This window comes from Pseudonaja textilis, chromosome 9 (genome assembly GCF_049901715.1).
Source record: "Pseudonaja textilis isolate UNSWEBS1 chromosome 9, rPseTex1.2, whole genome shotgun sequence".
Classification (NCBI taxonomy): Eukaryota; Metazoa; Chordata; class Lepidosauria; order Squamata; family Elapidae; genus Pseudonaja; species Pseudonaja textilis.
The window spans coordinates 5848060-5864249 of NC_141998.1; the positions used below are offsets into that span (position 1 = coordinate 5848060).

At 42.5% G+C, this 16190-nt stretch overlaps 1 protein-coding gene across 7 annotated transcripts in view; it reads right to left on the bottom strand.

The window, feature by feature from the left end:
* Nucleotides 1–16190, bottom strand: part of FGFR1 (fibroblast growth factor receptor 1) — a 115813-nt gene that overhangs the window by 81281 nt on the left and 18342 nt on the right. For all 7 annotated transcript variants that reach the window (XM_087938659.1, XM_087938660.1, XM_087938658.1 and 4 more), the window contains exon 2: nucleotides 3226–3433. In XM_087938659.1, the coding sequence (XP_087794785.1) occupies nucleotides 3226–3316 (91 nt within the window). In that variant the 5' untranslated portion in view covers nucleotides 3317–3433. The remainder of the gene's footprint in view (nucleotides 1–3225; nucleotides 3434–16190) is intronic.

Genomic DNA, 16190 nt, shown 5'->3' on the forward strand with positions numbered 1-16190 from the left:
TCTCTGTATTGTTAGTGTTCACATCCTGAAACCTACCTAAATAGGTCCATCACAGAATCTAAAGGGAACTTTTGTACCCACGATCTAACTAAGATTAGTTTTTTTTGTGGAACAACACAATGCTTTCTCTTTCCTTCTCTAACTAAGAACTCTAAGAAAGGCGCCATTCAGATGTCCCTCTGGGATGGTGCAATCTATCCAGGAAAAAGCCAAACATTTTTGTTGCCTCTTGTAACGAAAATACGAGCAGGATCTAGTTTGAGTCGGTCGCCAGGACCAAATGTTTATTCTTCCAAGCCCCTTTGGGTTTGTGCTGCAGCCCATTTTCAGGGAACTCCTGTCTCTCCAGGATATATGCACTGGGCTGTTCTGTGCGTTTTATTTATATGGATTTCTGACTGTATGGAAGTCAGGTGTTGGTTAGGGTGTCGATGGCTGGATCCTGCAACATTATCCTGGGACAGGGTTCGGCAACCTTTTGGACCCCAGGGACCATCAAACTCATCATTTTAAATCCTGGGGACCACTAATATGAATTTTGACTGACGGTAGCTTGCTGACGTTGGTGGGGGAGAGAGAGAGAGATCTGATCTAATCTCTCTCTCTCCCTCTCTCTCATACACACACACACACACACACACACACACACACACGTGCACACACACAGAGGCGGGGTGGGATTCAAATTTCTTAACAACCGGTTCTTGGGTGTGGCCTAATTTGTGGGTGTGACTTAGTGGTCATGTGACTGGTTGGGCATGGCTTGTATGTAAATATTGAATTTTTTATTTAAAAAAAGAGAGCAACTTTTATCCAAAATCTTATATTTACCTTCATTCTCGTAAAATATCAGCCCACAAATTGTACTGTGACCCTGGAAACTAACTTGTTGCCCATTTAGCAAAATGACGCTTTTCCTAAGGGAGAGGTTGATAAAAGAAATGGGACAAACTTTTCGTCTTAAACTTCATTCTCCTAGTTATCTTTCAGTAACTGCTTTTGTGCTGTTAACTTTCCTATTTCTTTCCAAGCTTTATGAACACTGCTTACAAATCCAGTGTAGATTACTCTTTAGAAAGTATTAACAGATTGTTTTCGATGATAAGGAGCTTGGCAATTAATCATTCAAAGGCTGCCGTTTTGTTTTGATAAGCTAATGTGGAATGCTGCCTGGGGCTCAAATGAGCTTTCAAGATCCTAAGGTTTGTTTTGAATTTTTACATGAGAAAATGTCCTTTTGCAGGCTGGTGGAAGAATGCTGCAGCCAAATGGACACTGGATAAATACTGAGACAGGCCTTCATGTGCTTCAAATAATGGAAAGAAATACAGATATTCAAGATGGTTCCACATCAGGGTGATACCTTTGAAGGACAAAAAAAACCAAACACAATTTCCCTGTCCTTATCTGATCAAATGAACAGTAACTTTTGGCTTGCTTCTAACAGTAACGCTTTGGCTTGCCATCGGCCTCAACATGAAAGAATATTTATTCTAGTTTATAATTTGCAGCTTTAACCTTCTTCTGGCACCTTGGAACAATTCTCTTGTGCAATAACAACATCCATCTGTTGCAGGCTTCTGACATGAAATCTTACAGGATTTTGCCAGATGCTTTCCAGCTCCCTTCTCCTGTGCAGGGCAACCAAAGAAGACCCAGCCGATCAGCTGGGACTCGGGAGGCAGAGAATAGAGGGGGTTAGGACCAGTCAGAGGTTGCATGTGCCAGTTCTCTGAACTACTCAAAATTTCTGCTACCGGTTCTCCAGAACTGGTCAGAACCGGCTGGATACCACCTCTGTTGTGTCTATATAAGGATTCTAGGCTGATGCCTCTTTTCATTCCATGCCCAGACTCTGCCAGTCCTTCTACACAAACGATAGTATGGCCTCCAACCTTTTGGGCACCAGGGAAGGGTTCCATTGAGATAGATTTTTTTTTTCCTGTGGAACAGAAGGGATGTGGTTTCACATGCTGCCTGCATCCCATGGATGGGGCTTCATTTTTTTGCGTGGACTGGTTTCTGGCGTGCCACGAACCAAGGATTGAGAGGAGCCCTGGCTTATAGTGAGACTCAGTTCATTGTAAATTATAAGATCATGTTTATGGCATAATATGTTTCGGAAACCAAATCATTATGTTTGGTGAACTAGAGTTTGTGTGGACCATGTTACATTAACCCAGATCCACAGTGTACCTGGGAAAGGCACCTGGCTGTGCAGACAGATGAGTTATGAGTAGCAGGCTATCAAGAGAGCTGTGTAATAGTGCCTTCTTTCAAATGTTAGGCTTGATTTAGATGTGTCAAAAAAAAAAAAAAGTCAAGATAATGTCTCCGATTACACACTACTGACTGCCATCTTAGTTGTTTTCTTTTTGATACCTCTCCCCCTAATGCTCTTGCTTCAGTTTGGGAGATTTGCAAATCCTGGAGAACCAGGTTGCCTTGTATGTCTGACATGGCCAATCCTGCACAGGTCACACAGCCAGTAGAGAACACACAAAGATGAAACCAGATTTCTGCCAGGTTTCATGAATGAGAGTGGAGGAAGAGACCGGATTCCCCCACACTCCTCTGGTGAAGAAAATATCATGGACTGATATACCCTGTTTCCCCCAAAATACGACCTACCCTGAAAGTAAGTCCTAGCTTGATTTTTATGTGCACTCCCAATATAAGCCCTACCCCGCCAAATAAGACCTAATTAAGATCCCGCCCACTCCAGCATGGATGGGTAAAAATTAAGCTAGGGTGGGAGGCCTGGCATACCCCAACACCTGCCTTGCGGTCTTCTGTGGCTGATAACAACGGTCCAGATCGATCCGGAGCTCTGTTATCGGCTGCAGAGGCCTTCAGGAAAGCCTTGCTGGCCACAGAAGAAGTTCCTGAAGGCCTCTTACAGTGAAAAGGAGGCCGGGAGCGATGTGTGCAAGTAAGGTTAATCAGTAGATGACATCCCCCAAAATAAGACCTGGTGCCATTTTTGATGGGGAAAAATATAAGACAGGGTCTTATTTTCGGGGAAACCCAGTATTATAATACACACCCAATAAAATATTGTTCCCAGTAAGAAATTACGACAGTTCCTTTCAGTTCTTCTGGAAATATGTTTGTCAGAAACCCACTCTGGTAAGATTCTTCTCATTAACCAACATCATGGCTGTAGAATACATGTAAGAATGGAAACAAACCAATGAACATGAATAAGGCAGATGAAGCTCCTACCTTGCTCTGGCAGGGTTTGCGCTGGTCTTGCAGTGGACAGCGTGGCTATGACCAGCACAGCCCCCAAAATAAGACACTTCCACGTAAACATCCCACTTCTCCAGCTACTGGTCAGCAACAGAGTTCTCAGAATCCATGAGAGCTTGGATGTTTGCTGGCCAACACAGAGTTGTTTCCTTCTTCCTTGAAGTGTAGATCTTCAGCTATGCTAAGAGGAGGAGGAGGGGGAGAGAGAAATGAGTTAAATGCACCCGAAATTTCAAATAATCAAAATGTAATATTTCCAACATTTCAATTAGGCCCCCAAATTTAAGATCCTTTGTGTCCTGTGTGTTGTTATGAATAAACAGATGTTTTGTAGGCACCATTCAGATAGTCCTTGACTTACAATCATTCAACAACCATTGTTAAGTTACAATGACACTAAAAAATTTTTGACTTAGGACCGCCTCGGCATCCCTGCAATCACACAATCAAATTGGCCACAGGTAAGTATTTACGACAGCTGTAACTTCTTATGGTCATGCAATCAAATTTTTGACCTTCTCCAACAAGCAAAGTCAATGAGGAAAACCACATTTCCTTAATAACTTTATGATTCATTTAACAATAACAAAAGGTTCAATGTTGTAAAATTGGGCATGACTCACTTAACAACTGCCTTGCCTAGCAAAGAAAAATTTGGTCCCAAAAGTCGTCGTAAGTGGAGGACTACCTGTGATGACCCGGGGTGTGGCACAAAAATAACAAAATCAATAATAAAAAATAAGTCACAAAATTAGATAAATTCCCTTTAATACCTCCAACTTGGCCCCTAATGTTCAGTTATCCTCAGCTGGAGATCAATATCTTTCAAAAACAGTCTACAAAGGGAACAAATGCAGTCCAAACCCAGACTACAGGTAAATTAGAAATAAAAAAACAAAAAGAAACCACACTGAAGTAAATTAACATGACAGGCCAAGATAATGAATTGCAGACTTCCAAAAGATAACGAAGCACATACAGTTGGGAGAAGCCAAAACCCAGATAAGGCTCGACAAAGACGATGCACGCTTTGCTTCCAGCAAGGTGCTGTGTGCAAATGCCCTTCTTATATCCTGTTCTCCCAGCTGCAACTAATGAAAGGGATCAGGGCCCTTTTCTCTCTCATAAGCCACATTGCTCCCTTCTCCGTTCCTCCCTGTGTGCCCTAGGATGAAGACGGGGTGGCCCTGGGTCTTCTTCTGAAGGCCCAGCCAGACTGTGCCCTTCCCCCGTTTCTTCCACAGCCACCGGAGCCACACTCCCACTCCCTGTCAGCTGCTCAATCTCCCCCTCAGAATCAGACTCCAACAAGGGCATGACACTACCAACATATTCACATTGGAGGTTTAAAAACTAAACAGCATTCCCAATCCGAATTGATAAATATTTCCAACACACAAATACACACAAATGCATACATACCAAATAAATGCATATAGTACAACTACATGTTATAAGGTATTTTATATCTTTGAACAGACCACAGCTTAAACCAGTATCTCTTCATCCGGTTTGCATATGGTGAAACATGCCAATTATTTTAAAATAGGAACCAAAATAGGTGCAAAAATGTTCTTCTTTTAAAATGTCTATAGCAGGAGTGTCAAACTCAAGGGCCGGGGGCTGGATCTGGCCCTGGGTGCTTAGATCTGGCCTGCGGGGCCACCCTAGAAACAGAGAAGTACCAACCCGCAAAGCTCTGTCTTTGCTGGCAGAGGGCTGCAGGAGGCTGTTGTGGCTGAAAACGGAGCTCGGGAGCCCATTTTCACTGGCAGAGTGTTGGGTCACCACAAGCATCCCCAACACGAGTGATGTCAAGCTAGCCACGCCCACCCTGGCCACGCCCACCCTGGCTCCCGAGGTCAAACACCTGACGCGGCCCTCAATGAAATCAAATTTTTGACCCCCCTGGTCTATGGAGATTCTACATCACCGGTTGTCCCAAAGGTGCTTTTTCCCCCCCGCCTAAAAAAAAAGGCAACTGAACTTTCTTTCTTTTTGAAGACATTTTGTTTCTCATCCAAGAAACTTCTGCAGTTCTTCTCTCGGATGAGAAGTGAAACATCTTCAAAGGGAAAAGGAAAGTCCAGTTGCCTTTTGAAAAAAAAAAACCACACCTTTGGGTCAACTGATGATGGAGAATCTCCATACACATTTAAAATAGGAACATTTTAAATCACCTCTGTGTTCATGGTGGGAACACACAGGATTATTGCTTGCATGTGGAATGTTCAACCATGGCTTGGTTTAATCATTCTTCCGAGTATGCAAGTCATCGGATGGGCAAAGTATTAGACTGAGCAGAAGCTGCCAAAATTAAGGAGCAAATTGCCAAAACAGTGACTTGCAAGATCAAATTTGCCCTTTATTTTCACAACTTTTAACCTACAGAGAACCTGTTAACAATTCACTGAGGAATTAAGACACCCAATCAGTAGAACACAAAATAAACAGCAAGAAGAAAATCAAAACCAGCCAACTAAATGCAATTCCAAAAACTACTTATTTCAAAAATAGCACTAAATAATCTTTTTTTTTTTTTTTAAGGTAAGGGCTTCACTCAGTGGAAAGAGATACTTCTGCTTGTACCATGTTGGTAGCTCTGAGAGAACATTAATTTAATCCACTTCACAATGTTCTGCATGTCTCTTTGCACATTTGAGTGGCTTGCCAAAACTCACGAAACTTTGCTAGGAAAAAATGCTTCAATAATACAATAAAACATCTGTCCGGAAAAAAAAAAAAAAGGCAAGAGGTGAGATCAGCCAACAGTTAGAATCGCGCCCGTACCTTAAAAAATAATCACAATCCTTCAGGAAATAACTGGATGGATGGATGGATGGAAGGAAGGAAGGAAGGACCCTATATCCAACCCTATAATTCTATGTTCTATGGAAAATGGAAAAACAACAGTCAGATCTTGAGTAACACATTTAGAACCTAGTCCTCATAGTTAGGTCAACTATTTCAAAAATGTGTTGTTCAGGCTCTTGCTGTTGTTTTCTGGCCTTCCAGACTGGTGCCAGTTTTGTTTAAGTGCCCAGTTTTGTCCCATGGCACCAGGGCTTTTGATAAGCAAGTGGAATTTGATCCAGTGAGCCAAGAACGACTGAAAAGCTGTCAGTATTTTCAAAAGTGATCTCTCCGGCTCCAAATGGTTTTGTTTATTCACATACCACTCGAGAGGAAGCCAAATTAGGAGAAGGGGGCGCTTTTGCTCCCATGACCCTTTTAAAGAAAGCTGGTGAGTGGAACAAAAGGAAAGAGAGAACATAGAATAATAGTGTTGTCAGGGACCCTGGAGGTCTTCTAGTCCAACCCCCTTGTCCATGGCAGGAAACTTCTTGAAAACCTCCAGTGATGGAGCCCCCACAACTTCTGAACGCAAAACTGTTCCACCAATTAATTGTTCTGTCAGGAAATTTCTCTTTATTTCTAAGTTGCATTTCTTTTTTATTAGAATAGAATAGAATAGAATGGAATGGAATGGAAGGGAAGGGAAGGGAAGGGAAGGGAAGGGAAGGGAAGAGAAGAGAAGAGAAGAGAAGAGAAGAGAAGAGAAGAGAAGAGAAGAGAAGAGAAGAGAAGAGAAGAGAAGAGAAGAGAAGAGAATTCTTTATTGGCCAAGTGTGATTGGATACACAAGGAATTTGTCTTGGTGCATATGCTCTCAGTGTATAAACAAGAATACATTCATCAAGAGTCAAGAATCATCAGGTACAACACTTAATAATAGTCACAGGGTACAATAAGCAATCGAATCATACTAGGAAACAGTCAATATAAATCGTAAGGATACAAGCGACAAAGTTACAGTCATACAGTCACACGTTTCCATCCATTGCTTCTTGTCCTGCCCTCAGGTGCGCTGGAGAATAAATTGACTCCTTTTCTATGACATCCCCTTGAGTATTGGAAGAGAGCTATCATGTCACCCCTAATCCTTCTCTTCATTAGACTACACATACCTGCAATCGTTCATAATGTGGTTTAGTTCCAGACCCCTAATCATCTTTGTGGCTCCTCTCTGCTCTAGGTCTCAAAAACTTTTTATATTGTGGTGACCAGAACAGTGATGGGATTCAAAAAAATTTTTTTAAACTACCAGTTCTGTGGGCATGGCTTGGTGGGCATGGTGTGGCGTGGCTTGGTGGATGTGGCTTGGTGGACATGGCAGGGAAAGAATACTGTAAAAAGGTTCCTGCAAAATACCATTCCCTCCCGACCCACTGACCTGCTTTCCAGCTGTGTTTTCCTATGCAGGGCAACAAAAGAAGATGCAGCCAATTAACTGGGACTCAGGAGGCAGGGAATAGATGGAGGCAGGCCCAGTTAGAGGTGGTATTTGCTGGTTCTCCAAACTACTCAAAATTTCTGCTACCGGTTCTCCAGAACTGGTCAGAACCTGCTGAATACCACCTCTGTTCTATACCAATTAGAAAGCAGGGATTACTCTTGTCTAAAAACTGATATGTAAAGAGTTGAAAATGAACAAAGCATCAACTTGTGACCAACAATCCATAGAGAAACAACCAGACAATTCTGAGGTCCTTTGTGGACACATTTTCATACTGCAAGAAGGAGAAGAAAAGGAGGACAGGGAGAAGGAGAAAGAAGAGAAGGAGGAGAAGAAGAAGGAAGACAGAGAAGGAGAAGGAGGGGAAGGAGAAGAAGAAGGACAGTGAGAAAGAGCTCTCACCAGGAAAGCATAAAGCAGTGCCGTCACTTCACGTGATTGAAAAAGTCGAAGGAAAACTATAATGATTTAAAACTGTCCGTAGCCCCTGAATTTTTCTTCTCTGAGACACCTCAAAGTTGGCTCTGGAAATGTCATGGGGAAGCCCATCCTGGTTTCATTTGAGTGCCAACTTCATGGTTGCAGCATGATTCGTAAGGTTGAATCACATGAGTTGATGTACTGTACTTCAGGCATGGAAAAAAAAAAGGGGCCCGAGAGCACGGAAGTGGCGTCAGAAGGAAAACATGCAGTCTGCAGCCAAATTCAACTGCAAGTTTTGGAAGAGAGAGAAGGAAAACCACCGTCTCCTTGAAAATTGTGAGGTGAAAAAAAGCAACAGATCCCAACTTTGAAATGTAACGAAAAGAGGCTAAGCTGTCCCCCAAATCGCAAAGAATCCTGGGTTTTGAACATTGCACAGAAGTAGCAAAACACATTCACAACCACCAACTGGCTTAATATCTGTGGCAAGGAAGCTGCTAAAATGGGGTGGAATCTCTTCACCAATGTTTCACTTAGCAACAGAAACATTAGGACTGCCTGTATTCCCAATAAAGCAATACAAAAATAAAACCCTGGAGGTGTATTTGGAATTTTTATATCAAGAGCAAGGTAAAACTCCTCCTTCTCATAAACGAGGTATTTATGAGAAGGGACCTGGGCAGCTTTTAAAGATATGGTGTCCCCTAAGCAGGCTTCTTTCAGGACACATCTGGACTTGGAAATGGTGGATGACTGTGACAGTAGACCTCACCTTAAAAAGGAATGTTTATTTAAGATGGACTCTCCATGGGGCTTCTCTAGCTAAACCTAATCAGAGACTAAAACTCCCTGCAGTAAAACTGCTGACGTCAGGGACACATCCACAAAGTTCATATGGCAACATATGGAAGGAATTCTTTTGTTCAGAGATGTTTTTGCAACATTTCAATCTACTCTACCGCCCTGGGATTTCCTGGTCTTCTCCAATCCGACGAAAGAGCAGGTCTGATCTTCCTTAGCATTTTTTTTTTCCAGACAACTAAGGTTGGCCAGTTGCTGATGGGGATATATTACAATGTTGATGCTTGATTAAAATTCCTTTGTAGTTTGCTGCTCTTGATAGAAAGCAGGGAGCATTTTTATGCTTCTGCTGGCTCACAAATTCCAGGCGTGATGGATCTATCCTTCACAAGTTGGGTTCCCTAGATGTGTTGAAACTCCAGTCCTCATGGATGGTGGCCAGGAGAATTGGCAATTCTGGCATTAGCAGTGCCAATCCCTTGGGAAGACTCCCAGTTTCGGGAAGGTTAATCTAACCTACTGTTTTCAGAATTCAGTGATGGTAAGATGGATGGACTTCAACATCTGGAGTCTTCCAGGAGTTGAAGTCCACTCATCTCAAAGTCCCCAAGATTGAAAAACACTGATCTATTCCATTTGCTGGCCAAACCTAGTGATACATTTAATAAGGAAGGCCTAGCATGGAACAACGGATGCTTTCCAATTGTGGTGTTGGAGGGGACTGTTGAGTGTCCCTTAGACCTGGAGTCTCCAACCATGGCAACTTTAAGACTTGTGGACTTCAACTCCCAGAATTCCCCAGCCAGCAAGCTGAGGTTGGAGACCCCTGCCTTAGACTGCTAGGAGATCAAACCAGTCAATCCTAAACAAAGTCAATCCTGATTGGAAGGATAGATACATAAGCCGAAGTTCAAGTATCTTGACCACCCAATGAGAAGAGAGGATTCCTTGGAGAAGACCTTGATGTTGGGAAAGATGGAAGACAAAACGAGAAGGGGACAGCAATGGATGAGATAAATATAAATATAAAGCCTTAGTAAGACTACACCTAGAGCACTGCATCAGTTTTGGGTCACCACATCATAAAAAAGATGTTGAGACTCTAGAAAAAGTGCAGAGAAGAGCAACCAGGATGATTAAGGGACTGGAAGCTAAAACATATGAAGAACGGTTGCAGGAACTGGGCCTGGCTAGTCTAGGGAAGAGAAGGACCAGGGGAGACAGGATCTTCCAATATTTGAGGGGCTGCCACAGACAGGAGGGGGGGTCAAGCTATTTTTCAAAGCACCTGTAGGCCAGGCAAGGAACAACAGATGGAAACTGAACAAGGAGAGATTCAACCTGAAACTAAGGAGAAACTTTCTAGCAATGAAAACAATCAACCAACGGAACAGAAGTTGCCCTTGGAAGTTGTGGGAGCGACATCACTTGAGACTTTCAAGAAGAGATTAGACTCCATCTGTCAGAAATGGTGTAGGGTCTCCTGCTTGGGTGGGGGGTTGGACTAGATGACCTACAAGGTCCCTTCCAACTCTGATCATCTGATTATATGTTTAATTATGAGATAGTTAGATAGTGTCATCGACACAATGAACATGGCACTGAAAAAAGTGACTTATGACCGTTTTTCACACTTATGAACGTTGCAGCTTTCACATGATTTACATTTGGATGCTTGACAACTGACTCACATTTATGACGGTTTGCAGTGTCCCGGGGTCACATGATCCCCTTTTGTGACCTTCTCACAAGCAAAGGTCAATGGGGAAGCTAGAGTCACTTAACAACCGGTTACTAATTTAACAACTACAGTGATTCGCTTACCAACGATGGCAAGAAAAGTCATAACCAAGGGGCTAAACTCACAGAACAAAAATTTCTCACTTAGCAACATAAACTTTGGTCTCAATTGTGGTTGTGCGTTGAGGACTACCTGTAGTCCATGGGGTTGCAAAGAGTCGGACACAACTTAGTGACTGAACAACAACAACAACAACAACTTCAATGTTACACACATGGCCAAAGAGTGTTTCAAACAGGAACAGGAGTCCCTTATGTAATATTTACTTCTTCCTCACATATGTCCTGCAAGGAAAAGAAAATATTGTATTTCCACTTTTTAACTAGTGAAGAGGCAATTGAACTCGAAGAATATAAAGACTCAGCTCTTCTTGGTATTTACACAGACGCTATATAAATTTGAACAACCTCGTTGCTCATTGCACAAGGATGGAAAGCAAACAGAGTCGCCCTTCAGTTCCTTCCTTCCGTCCCAACTGCGGGAACTTATTCACCTCCAATTTGGTTCCCAACCCACTTTCATAACATCCTTTGGGGTGTTTACACTTAGGATTTTAGCACATCTTCAAAATAGTAAGTAAAATTTTACTTGCCATGGGTACTACTCCCACCACACGGCAAGACAACAATTATAGGGGCCTACTGGCAGATGAGTGCACCACGGTCACCACCCAGCAGATAACACAAAGTCCGATAAATGGTAGCCGTTCCAGAAAGATCCACAGAGAATACAAAGAATTGCGAGGAAACGTTAGTGCCCAAAAGACAGAAAGATTTAAACAAAAATATTTCCCAAAGCACCAGAAGGCAACACAAGAAATGGATGGAAACTAAACAAGGAGAGAAGCAACCACGAACTAAGGAGGAATTTCCTAATGGTGAGAACAGTTAACCAGTGTAACTGCTTGCCTTCAGAAGTTGTGAATGCTCCACCACTGGAGGCTTTTAAGAGATTAGACAGCCATTTGTCTGAAATGGTGTAGGGTCTCCTGATTCAGCAGGGGGTTGGACTAGAACAGTGGTCGCCAGCCAGTGGGCCGGGGACCACTGGTGGTCTTCAAGAATATTTTGGTGGTTTGCAGAGAAATGTCACCCCCAAAGCAATTAATCCAGGCTGCACAGGAACACAAGGCTGCGCCGCCCAAATGGCCAAGTCCCTTATGTGATATTTACTTATGGCCAAATGGCTTGCATCACTTGCATTGCGAACAACACGAGGTAGTGAGGAGAGGGGGGAAAGGGAGGAGGGAGGGAACTTGCCCCACTCGCCCCACTGGCTGCTTCTTTCCTCTTCTTTCTTCTTCTACTTTTGGCTGCACACAAGGAAAGCAGCAAAAGTCCTTCTTTCTCTCCCCCAACCTCTGCCAGAAATGGGTCTTTGGGACCCTGCAAGGCATCCTGATCCAAGAGGCTACGCTGGCACAACAAGCCTCTCAATGATTCATTTCTGATGGAATTTGTGAGAGAGAAAGAAAGACTTCTGCTGCTTCTGCTGTTTTCCTTGCATTAAGCCAAAAGTCTCTCCCTCCTTCCCCGAGAACAGAACTGCAGGTGGTATCCTGCAATCCCAAATAAAGAATGATCGATCGATAGGAAAATGGGGTGGGGAATTTTCCTGCAGACTTTTGGGGGGATTTTCCCAGGGTCTCCGGTCTGTGGGATTTAAAATTATGAGTTTGGTGGTCCTTGAGGTCCAAAAGGTTGGAGACCTCTGGACTAGAAGACGTCCAAGATCCCTTCCAACTCTGTTATTTTGATGCCTGGCTTTGAGAAAACATCCTATCCTGGAACTAATCTTCAAACATTTTTTGAAGAACATGCAGTACAAATGAATTTTGTTTTCTCCCTTCCTTACAAGACATATATTGACATATGGGCCAGTGGAACATCAACAAGGTATCACTGGATTACTGGTTATAGAACTGGAAGTCACTGCAATGGGAATGATCCAATGGAGGTACCATCACTTTCCTCAATGAATCCCAGAAACTGTAGTTTGGTGGAATTTCCTGCAATTCAAGATTTTTTCTGCTTGTCATAGACCTAGGCTGTTCATGTGGGGATGGGGGGAAATTGCTAACCAAGTTTAATTTCCTATGTATGCTTGAGACACTAATGCATTGATAAGAAATGGAACCTCTCTTGGGTGTCGATTTTCAATGAATGTTCTTTTAGTAAATAACACCAGCCAGCTGACCTTTTGCGTTGCAAAACTGTAGCTGTAAACAAAATGGAGGCCTCCTTCTTCCCTCTTGATCAGAGACATACAATCTGTATTTAGACCAAGGGCGGTAGCAGGAAAACTGATTCTCACACATTAAAAATTATATTTTATTGGCAACTTTGCAGAGAACTGGTATTTTGACACTACGTTAAAAGGGTTGAAACTAAAAAAACATAGAATAACAAGAGTTGGAAAGGACCTTGGAAGTCTTTTAGTCCAATCCACTCTCTACAACAGGGGTCCCCAATCTTGGCCACTTTAAGACTTCTGGACTTTAACTCCCAGAATTCCTCAGCCAGCTGAGGAATTCTAAGAGTTGAAGTCCACAAGTCTTAAAGTGGCCAAGTTTGGAGACCTCTGTCCTACACCAATGCCATTTCAGACAAATGGCTCTCATGTGTCTTCTTTAAAGTTGTGCATCCACAACTTCTGAAGGCAAACCATTCCTCTGATGTTCTCACTGTTAGGACATTTCTCCTCTGATGTTCTCACTGTTAGGACATTTCTCCTAGTTTAAAAGGCTGCTTCTCTCCTTCTTTAGTTTCCATCCATGGTTTCTTGTCTTGCCTTCTGGTGCTTTGGAAAGTAGGTTGACATCCTCTCTTCTTTGTGGCAGCTCCTCGAATACTGAAACACTGCTATCATGGCTTCCTTAGTCCTTCTTTTCATGACACTAGGCATACCCAACCCCTGCAACCATTCTTGATATGTGTTAGTCTCCAGCCCCCTAATCATCTCTGTCAACCTTCTAGACTAGTAGGTTAATGGCAGAGGTGAATCCAGGTCATAGCTCATGCTCTTTACCAAACCACTCTTACTGGCAGCAATACAGCCAAAAGAAGTGACTAAGAGCAAATTCTAATGGTCTTATTTCATTCCCTGTGGCTTAATAATTGAGGATCTCTGAGTCAGTTATGACATTCTAAATATTAGACCTTTAAAATAAACAATACAGTGCTATTTTGAACCAATGCACAGGAAATACACAACTTTACACAACCCACAACACCAGGACTCATTGGGCATGAAACCTAATGACTGATTATAACATTATAGGAGTAACTGCAATGGGGATGTCTTTTTCTGGGGCAGGAAACATATTCGCATGGTAGCATCCTAGGAAAGTGTTTATTAACTTGGCAGCTTCCAGATGGATGGGTGTCAATTCCCAGAATGACTGGTCAACTGGGCAATTGTTGAGAATTTTGGGTGTTGTGTACATCTGCAACTTGCCAAGATTAAGAAACATGATTTAAACCATTACTCATAGGTATGTGTTTGTCATGTATTGACTGACAGATCATATTAACCAACAGATATTACAACTCAACACATTGTCTCATTCCCAGTAGTTAACAACAGTTAAGTAAAGACCATTAGCACTTTGTTAAAATGGCTTTTAAAGAAATCCCTGCCATGGCTCACTTTATACTATTAGTTTCACCTAATCTTGATGCTTTCACACCAAAAATGGAGTGAATAGCAGTCATAGCTTCTTAATTGACATTCATAACAGAATCGCCCCAGCATAGGGAGAGCTGGAAAGTGGGTTAGTGGGGTAAGGGAGGGAATGGGGATTTTGCAGTATCCTTCCCCTGCCGTGCCTACCAAGCCACACCCACCAAGCCACACCCACCAAGCCATGCCCACAGAACCAGTAGTAATAATTTTTGAATCCCACCACTGGTACAGTCACTATAAACAGAGGCTATCATCATGCAGAAAATTCTATAAGCAAATATGAAATTCCTCTGTCTCTCTCTCTCTATTTTATATATGTTTACCTGTGCACTTCCGCAGGTTCAGGTATCTTATTCAGACCTAGCAAATATATGCCCTGACCTCCTTCTGTTATTTGAAGCCTTTTTTTTTTTAAATACCCAGACAATTTTTCCTTTTTCCATCTTCTCCTTGTTATGTCAGGCTGACCGAAAATTATCTAGGTTGCAGGTGATTGATTTTGGGTGCTACGAAACAGCAAACTGGTTAATTGTTGAATGTAACATTGCTGTCTAGTTACTGCCTGGCAGAAGAGCTGCTGACATTGTTTTCTGTCCCAGGAGCCAAACTAACAGGGCTAGCCAAGGAAAGTTTGTCTTTGGTGAAATAGGATGCTCTTAAGAGAAGAAAATGCAGGGCATGTGCTCCACTAAGAGGGAAGATAGACAACAGCAAAACGTAGACACTACGGGGAGATAAAGAACAAGAACGGTGTACTGAAATGGCGTCTTCATAAAGAGCATGGTTGGTTCTCCCAAAGTTGCTTTCTCAAAAGGCAACAGGACTTCCTACGTTTTTCCTTGAAAACTCAAAGGTGCTTTTAAGAGGCAACTGGACTTTCTGGTTTTTCTTTGAAGACTTCTCATCCAGGAAATGCAACGTTTTCAAAGGATGACAGGAGAAACGTCTTCAAAGAAAAACCAGAAAGTCCAGTTGCCTCTTGAAAAAAACCACCTTTGGGACAACCATGACCTGGATGACTGAGAATCTCCATAGACTTTTCCTCAAAGACATTTCGCTTGTCACCCAAGAAGCTTCTTTAGTTCTGGATTCCGGGCAGTACTGAAGAAGCTTCTTGGATGAGAAGCAAAACGCCTTCAAGGAAAAACAAAGAAAGTCCAGTTGTCTCTTGAAAAAGCTCCTTTGGGAAAACCATGACCTGGATGACTGAGAATCTCCACAGATACATGGCTGGTTCCTGAAACTCAAAAATATCTCAGTCCTAGGCTAATGATCTCTTTCAGGTTTAAGAACCAGATCCCTGAGTGGAATCTGGGAATCGCCTAATTGGTGCCTATCAAATGTAACCAAGAGTTCCTGCCTGGTCAATGACAGTTTGGATCAACAGACATTTCCCAATAATTTTCTTTTGGCGAGGAAGCAGATGTATGTCACCCAGCATCAGCACTGCAACCTTTGGAACAAGTCCTTCGCAGCTTCTTCTCAGAGCAAAGTCCAAGATTTAAAGTGGATATCCATTTAGCCAAGTCCTTCTGCTGAACTCAAACTGCTTTCACCAGGTTGCAGAATTAGTTCATAATATTTCCGGAATGGGAAGGACCGAAGAATGATTCTCCCGCATATCGATTCCACGCAATGGACGAAGGGAGGGAAAAACTGATGGAACCAGCAGAGATGGCAAAATTAAGTATTTTGGTGAAAGGGGGGGAAAAAAGATCAACTCTAGTTTTGTTTCTACTTGGAAAGTGCTTCTAGACTTTGCGCTGAAGACAGGGGGAAAAAATGAAATCTTGACTTTACTAAGTATCCAAAAGTAAAATGTCAAGGTTTATCTTATGCTAGAAAAGGTTGGCGTGCTTTTTTCTTTCTTTTTTTCCCCTTTCTCCAATACTCTTTTTCTCTCTCTTTCCCTTTCCCATTTTCCTGTTTTAA